The sequence below is a fragment of the Physeter macrocephalus genome, chromosome 20 (assembly GCF_002837175.3).
Source record: "Physeter macrocephalus isolate SW-GA chromosome 20, ASM283717v5, whole genome shotgun sequence".
Lineage (NCBI taxonomy): Eukaryota > Metazoa > Chordata > Mammalia > Artiodactyla > Physeteridae > Physeter > Physeter macrocephalus.
In genome coordinates this window covers 73,682,479-73,690,459 of record NC_041233.1, presented here as the reverse complement: position 1 = coordinate 73,690,459, position 7,981 = coordinate 73,682,479, and the positions used below count along the sequence as shown (strand labels likewise).

General features: G+C 40.3%; 3 protein-coding genes across 6 annotated transcripts in view; 2 read left to right on the top strand and 1 right to left on the bottom strand.

The window, feature by feature from the left end:
* The window catches only part of PLPP4 (phospholipid phosphatase 4), a 532,132-nt gene that overhangs the window by 381,219 nt on the left and 142,932 nt on the right, over nucleotides 1-7,981 (bottom strand). The window lies entirely within an intron of this gene.
* LOC112064222 (thioredoxin-like protein 1) lies at nucleotides 1,150-3,130 on the top strand. The gene is given in 2 exon segments (XM_024121389.3): nucleotides 1,150-1,337; nucleotides 2,328-3,130. Coding segments are annotated over 2 exon segments (867 nt in total). The 5' UTR covers nucleotides 1,150-1,239; the 3' UTR covers nucleotides 3,097-3,130.
* On the top strand, nucleotides 4,168-5,632 carry LOC102986625 (thioredoxin-like protein 1). The gene is given in 1 exon segment (XM_055080897.1): nucleotides 4,168-5,632. A coding segment is annotated over 1 exon segment (867 nt). The 5' UTR covers nucleotides 4,168-4,268; the 3' UTR covers nucleotides 5,136-5,632.

Here is a 7,981-nt window from a genome sequence, read left to right as displayed (position 1 = left end):
GGAGCGGCTGGGCCCGTGAGCCATGGCCGCTGAGCCTGCGCGTCCGGAGCCTGCGCTCCGCAACGGGAGAGGTCACGGCAGAGGGAGGCCCGCATACCACAAAAAAAAAAAAAAAAAAAAAAAAGAGGAAGAATATACACATACATGTATGTACTTACTTCATTTCTTATAAGCAAACATAAGATTGCCCAGAATCTAATAAAAAGTAACCTATGGGGAGAGGAGGAACACAGGTAGAAAGAGTAAAGGTGGCAAAAAGATTCTCTGACTACACCTTTTGTAGCTGTTTTTCATTTTCAAAATTACTATTAAACCAACAGGATGAAAAATATATTCTGAAGTTAAATACAAACAGAAATAAATTAACATAACTGTATATCAAATTGATAATAAAGCCACACAGAAAAAATAAGGAATTAAGTCAAGTAATTTTTTAGCACTGTCCTCTGACTGCATACACTCTGCAGGATATATTTTAAGAACAGAAGGAAACCGCCCCAAAAGTCTTGAATTTGACTTGGTAAGTTTGCTATTGGTAGTGATATTAGTGTGGTAATCCTGAAACTACTTTGTGTATATTTAAAGCCTGAGCAAATTCATAAATATATTGATTTGGGGGAAACCAGTTGTCAAAAAGGAGGAGGGAGATAACAAATACCAAATGAGAGAGAGTGAGGAAGAACCCTACGGTGTTCTATTTGAATTAGAGGTACCAAGATAAACTCAGGAGTTAAAGTATACGTTTTTCTCTGCTCTGCCCACTGAAAGGGTCTAGAACCAAAGACACCCTTGTAGAAATAAGCACACCTAGTTCTTGTTCTAATTATCATTTTCCAATAACAGGAACTGGGGCTCCTTGTAGAAATGACTGATTCCAAATCTGGGGCAGGGAAAGTGTAAGATCAGCCTGGACCATCTTGTTGGGCAAAAAAAACCAAAGAAGAATGAATACTGCTCGAAGAATGATGGGATATATCAAAGGAACACTGCAGTCAGCTTGAAAGGGCTCCATTGGCCAAATCTGAAATAAACTGAGCATCAAAAAGAGTGATGGCCCCCGCCCCCACGGCCTCTCCGCTCCCTGGCGTGACTCGGCATTGAGAGCCCGGGGAGAAGACTCTGCGGTCGCTCCCTCCTCTGTCCAGGCCTCGGCCTTCCTGAGCCTCCCTCTTTCCTCTCCCAGGTCTTCTTCAGTTTTGAAGCCGGTGGCTTCGCGGCCGCCCTGCCGGACTTCTGAGAATGGTGGGTGTGAAGCCGGTCGGGAGTGACCCGGATTTCCAGCCGGAGCTGAGCGGCGTGGGCTCCAGACTCGCCGTGGTCAAGTTCACCATGCAAGGGTGTGGACCGTGTTTAAGGATTGCCCCAGCATTCAGTTCGAGCGGCTGGGCCCGTGAGCCATGGCCGCTGAGCCTGCGCGTCCGGAGCCTGTGCTCCGCAACGGGAGAGGCCGCAGCAGAGGGAGGCCCGCATACCACAAAAAAAAAATAAAAATAAAAAAAGAAATAAATCTTTGCTTACTCCAAGGTTTTGAAAGTATCCTCTATATTTTTTTCCTAAAACTGTTGTTTTACCTTTCCCATTTAGATCTATAATCCATCTGGAATTGGTTTTTGTGTACAGTGTGAGTTAGGGGTAAAGATTCATTTTTTCCCCCCATGTGGATATCCATATTGACTCAGCACTGTTTATTGAAAAGACCATCCTTTACCCACTGTACTGCTGTGTCAACTTTTTCAGAAGTTCGGTTACTGTGTATGGGATGGGTCTGTTTTTGGACCCTCTTTTAAAATTGGTGAGTTTGTTTATCCTTTATACTCTTAATTTTATAAAGCTTTTTGGTAGTTATTAATATCTAGTAATGTAATTTCTTTAGCTTTGAACCCCGAAATGCTTGGGCTATCCTTGATATTTATTTCCCTATAAATTTTAGAATTTAAATTTGTTAATTTTTCCAAGCAAACCTTGGAATTTTACGTTGACTTTAAAGATCAAATTGAGGAGACTTGACATCTTGACAGTGTTGAGTTTTCCAATTTATAGGTATAGTATATTCCTCCATTTTTTTAGATCTTTAATTTCTTTCAGTGAGAAGAAAGCTGGAAGACAACACTGTTAGACTTAAAGACTTAATATAAATCTGTAGTCATTAAGACAGTGTGGTACTGATGCAAGTGTATCTAAATAGTATAGTGGAAAAGACGAGAAAGTCTAAAGACAGGTTGATCAGAATGTTTTTAATTCTATGGTTTAATTAACAAGATCTTTAGAGTATAAATTAGTACAATCTTTTGTGTTGTTTTACCGAGCATCTCTTACCTTTCTCACAGGTGTGGACCGTGTTTAAGGATTGCCCCAGCATTCAGTTCTATGAGTAATAAGTATCCACAAGCAGTATTCTTGGAAGTAGATGTACATCAGTGTCAGGGAACAGCTGCCACCAACAATATATCAGCAACACCTATATTTCTGTTTTTTCGAAACCAAGTGAGAATTGATCAATATCAAGCAGATGCTGTGGGACTAGAGGGAAAGATCAAGCAGCACTCGGAAGACGACCCTTGAAGCAACGAGGACACAGATATTCCAAAAGGCTATATGGATTTACTGCCTTTTATTAACAAAGCTGGCTGTGACTGTCTTCATGAAAGTGACGAGCATGGATTTGACAACTGTTTACGAAAAGACATGACCTTCTTGGAATCTGACTGTGATGAACAGCTATTTATTACAGTGGCATTCAATCAGCCTGTTAAGCTTTATTCAATGAAATTTCAAGGGCCGGATAATAGTCAGGGTCCTAAGTATGTAAAAATGTTTATCAATCTACCCTGGTCTATGGATTTTGAAGAGGCAGAAAGAAGTGAGCCAACTAAAGCTCTGGAACTAACAGAGGATGATATTAAAGAAGATGGTATTGTCCCACTTCGTTACGTAAAGTTTCAGAATGTTAACAGTGTAACTATATTTGTTCAGTCCAATCAAGGTGAAGAAGAAACAACAAGAATTTCATATTTTACTTTTATTGGGACTCCAGTCCAGGCAACAAATATGAATGACTTCAAACGAGTAGTTGGCAAGAAAGGAGAAAGCCACTAAGGTACAAAAGACACTGGAAGACCATATTGCAATCAGATCTACAAAAAAAAAAAAAAAGAGGAAGAATATACACATACATGTATGTACTTACTTCATTTCTTATAAGCAAACATAAGATTGCCCAGAATCTAATAAAAAGTAACCTATGGGGAGAGGAGGAACACAGGTAGAAAGAGTAAAGGTGGCAAAAAGATTCTCTGACTACACCTTTTGTAGCTGTTTTTCATTTTCAAAATTACTATTAAACCAACAGGATGAAAAATATATTCTGAAGTTAAATACAAACAGAAATAAATTAACATAACTGTATATCAAATTGATAATAAAGCCACACAGAAAAAATAAGGAATTAAGTCAAGTAATTTTTTAGCACTGTCCTCTGACTGCATACACTCTGCAGGATATATTTTAAGAACAGAAGGAAACCGCCCCAAAAGTCTTGAATTTGACTTGGTAAGTTTGCTATTGGTAGTGATATTAGTGTGGTAATCCTGAAACTACTTTGTGTATATTTAAAGCCTGAGCAAATTCATAAATATATTGATTTGGGGGAAACCAGTTGTCAAAAAGGAGGAGGGAGATAACAAATATCAAATGAGAGAGAGTGAGGAAGAACCCTACGGTGTTCTATTTGAATTAGAGGTACCAAGATAAACTCAGGAGTTAAAGTATACGTTTTTCTCTGCTCTGCCCACTGAAAGGGTCTAGAACCAAAGACACCCTTGTAGAAATAAGCACACCTAGTTCTTGTTCTAATTATCATTTTCCAATAACAGGAACTGGGGCTCCTTGTAGAAATGACTGATTCCAAATCTGGGGCAGGGAAAGTGTAAGATCAGCCTGGACCATCTTGTTGGGCAAAAAAAACCAAAGAAGAATGAATACTGCTCGAAGAATGATGGGATATATCAAAGGAACACTGCAGTCAGCTTGAAAGGGCTCCATTGGCCAAATCTGAAATAAACTGAGCATCAAAAAGAGTGATGGCCCCCGCCCCCACGGCCTCTCCGCTCCCTGGCGTGACTCGGCATTGAGAGCCCGGGGAGAAGACTCTGCGGTCGCTCCCTCCTCTGTCCAGGCCTCGGCCTTCCTGAGCCTCCCTCTTTCCTCTCCCAGGTCTTCTTCAGTTTTGAAGCCGGTGGCTTCGCGGCCGCCCTGCCGGACTTCTGAGAATGGTGGGTGTGAAGCCGGTCGGGAGTGACCCGGATTTCCAGCCGGAGCTGAGCGGCGTGGGCTCCAGACTCGCCGTGGTCAAGTTCACCATGCAAGGGTGTGGACCGTGTTTAAGGATTGCCCCAGCATTCAGTTCTATGAGTAATAAGTATCCACAAGCAGTATTCTTGGAAGTAGATGTACATCAGTGTCAGGGAACAGCTGCCACCAACAATATATCAGCAACACCTACATTTCTGTTTTTTCGAAACCAAGTGAGAATTGATCAATATCAAGCAGATGCTGTGGGACTAGAGGGAAAGATCAAGCAGCACTCGGAAGACGACCCTTGAAGCAACGAGGACACAGATATTCCAAAAGGCTATATGGATTTACTGCCTTTTATTAACAAAGCTGGCTGTGACTGTCTTCATGAAAGTGACGAGCATGGATTTGACAACTGTTTACGAAAAGACATGACCTTCTTGGAATCTGACTGTGATGAACAGCTATTTATTACAGTGGCATTCAATCAGCCTGTTAAGCTTTATTCAATGAAATTTCAAGGGCCGGATAATAGTCAGGGTCCTAAGTATGTAAAAATGTTTATCAATCTACCCTGGTCTATGGATTTTGAAGAGGCAGAAAGAAGTGAGCCAACTAAAGCTCTGGAACTAACAGAGGATGATATTAAAGAAGATGGTATTGTCCCACTTCGTTACGTAAAGTTTCAGAATGTTAACAGTGTAACTATATTTGTTCAGTCCAATCAAGGTGAAGAAGAAACAACAAGAATTTCATATTTTACTTTTATTGGGACTCCAGTCCAGGCAACAAATATGAATGACTTCAAACGAGTAGTTGGCAAGAAAGGAGAAAGCCACTAAGGTACAAAAGACACTGGAAGACCATATTGCAATCAGATCTACAGCTCCTGGATAATTGCTTGATTCTCACCAGAAACTTTCAATATTTCATTCATTGCCATTACCAATAAATCAATGCTTTTGTTCAGATGGTATCACTAGTGTTTCTCTTGTAATCTTAATACATGCAATTGTAAATAAAAGTAACTACTTTTGCCAAGCTTAATTTTTGTTGTTCTAAATAAGTATTTTCCCTTTCCATTTATTTGAAAATTAGCCATCTTCTGATTTTAGCAGAGACATAAGTGTCTGGTAGCATACTGATCAAAAGACAGTTTCTCTCTTTAGAGGAGCAGAACTGTTTTAGGGAATTAAGGAGTGTATGTGCGCTCATGTGCACACACACAGGAAGTGATTTTGATAAGTGGATTTGGAACAGCTAACCATGTTCCAATGAGTAACTAACTCATATGTTTGTTAAACAGCATTTGGGTATCTGGGCTATAGAAATTACTCAAATTGTGAGCTACCAGAATTAAATAAGTTTAATGAGATTTAACTGTTCTCACCTAAAACTATTAGTTAATGGGACCACAGATTTTAAACCCTATTGGATAAACTTTTAAAATTTGAGTTATTTTCTTTACTAGTAGAGGTATGTTGAAATCTGACAGTAGGGAAAAATACAGTACTATGAATTCATGAAGCAACAGGAATTGATCTCTTTTAATCAAGTATTTAATATTTTAACTACCAAAAGATACAGTGTAAATATACAGAGAACATGGTTTAAGGTTGAAAATGAATTAGCCACATAATTGGCTAACCCCCCACAAAACATCCATATCCTTCTCACTCCTGATGTGCAGGGGAGTTTGTTAAGAGTCTTCATTGCAGATGTGGAAATCCATCAGTTTCCCCAAAGATGCTGTGTATAAGAGCTGTGATGAAAGGGCCCTCACAGCATGAAACAGGCACTGTTTATCATCTTCTCTCTACTATCAAAATAATTGCACAGTGCACAGCCTTGTTATTAAGAACTGGGCACCACCATGGAAAACATGTTGTTGGAAAACACCTGCATTGGCAAAGCAAAGATGAGCTGACCCAATTATTTCCTCCGTCTCTAATTCTGGATGGGATATTAAGAGTGACTGAAAAGAACACATTGGCAAGAAATGCAGATAATTCAGCTTGGGGGAAAAAGTTGCCCACAGAGCTCTACTGGGCAAAACTTTGAAGTATCATCTAATTATACTTTTACACACCCCTTCTTTCCCCATGAAAAATGCCAGGGGTGAAAACATGTCATCTAAAGCCTTTCACCGCACTGCCCCCTGACAATTTCTCCCTCACATCTGATTTGAAATTTTAAAAATTCTAATCTAGAGCTCGCTGAAGGATAATGATGGGAATGAGACCCTGCCAAGCACGCAGGATGGGATGCGGTGAGCTATGACTGGAACAGATGGCTCTAACAGAAGCCACCAATTCAACGTGACAGCCCAAGATTAAATTGCTCCCTTTAAGTCTTCGGCAGTTCTGTGGCTCAATCCTTATTAACCTCTCCAGAAACAAAGAGACTTGGGTCTACATAAGCACCAACAAGGCACTTTTCAAATAACATATGGACTTGAACAAGATTTGAACTAGAAGAGGACACAGGGTCATCTGCTCTACTCATTCCCAAACTTGGTAGCACGAAGAATCACTCTAGAGCTTGGAAATATCCCTATAAATTTCAAACATAGAGAAATGCAATATATTTAAATAGCCAAGTACCCAGCACAGATCATTTATGCATTTTCATCATTTTTCCAGGTTTTATCTGGATTTTTTACATACAGAGTCACTAGAGATACATTTCAACTATCCTTTGTACCCCTCCTCAGTCTCATTCCGTTTCTCTCCAAAAACAACTATTATCTTGAAGATAATATGTTCCCTTCCTATACGTATTTTTATAGTTTTAGTATATATGTGTGTCTATAAACAACATACTATATTGTTATATGTTTTAAAATATACATAGGGCTTCCCTGGTGGCGCAGTGGTTAAGAATCCACCTGCCAATGCAGGAGACACGGGTTCGAGCCCTGGTCTGGGAAGATCCCACATGCTGCGGAGCAACTGGACCCGTGAGCCACAACTACTGAGCCTGTGCGTCGGGAGCCTGTGCTCCGCAACGAGAGGCCGCGACAGTGAGAGGCCCGCGCACCGCCATGAAGAGTGGCCCCCACTCGCCGCAACTACAGAAAGCCCTCGCACAGAAACGAAGACGCAACACAGCCAAAAATAAATAAATAAATAAATAAATAAATAAATAACATATACATAAATAATATAGTACTGTACCTATTCTGTAACTGGGATTTTTCACTCAACATTTTAGATTTGTCCACATTGATACATGAAGATGCATTTCATTTTCATTGCCGTAGTCATATATATATATTTTTTTTTGTGGTACGCGGGCCTCTCACTGTTGTGGCCTCTCCCGCTGCGGAGCAGAGGCTCCGGACACGCAGGCTCAGCGGCCATGGCCCATGGGCCCAGCCGCTCCGCGGCATGTGGGATCCTCCCGGACCGGGGCATGAACCCGTGGTCCCCTGCATCGGCAGGCGGACTCTCAACCACTGAGCCACCAGGGAAGCCCCGTAGTCATATTTTTGATATATCTCTTTTAAGCCACATCTTATTTTTTTACTTTGTCTTTTCGAGTCTTTGAATGAAGAATTTTAATCTACTTACATCTGTCATGAATACTAACATAAATAACTTATACCTAAAATCTTATTTTGTGTTTTTTATTTACCATGTTTTTTTTTTTTTTGCTACTTTGTCTTACACAATTTTGAGTTTTTTTT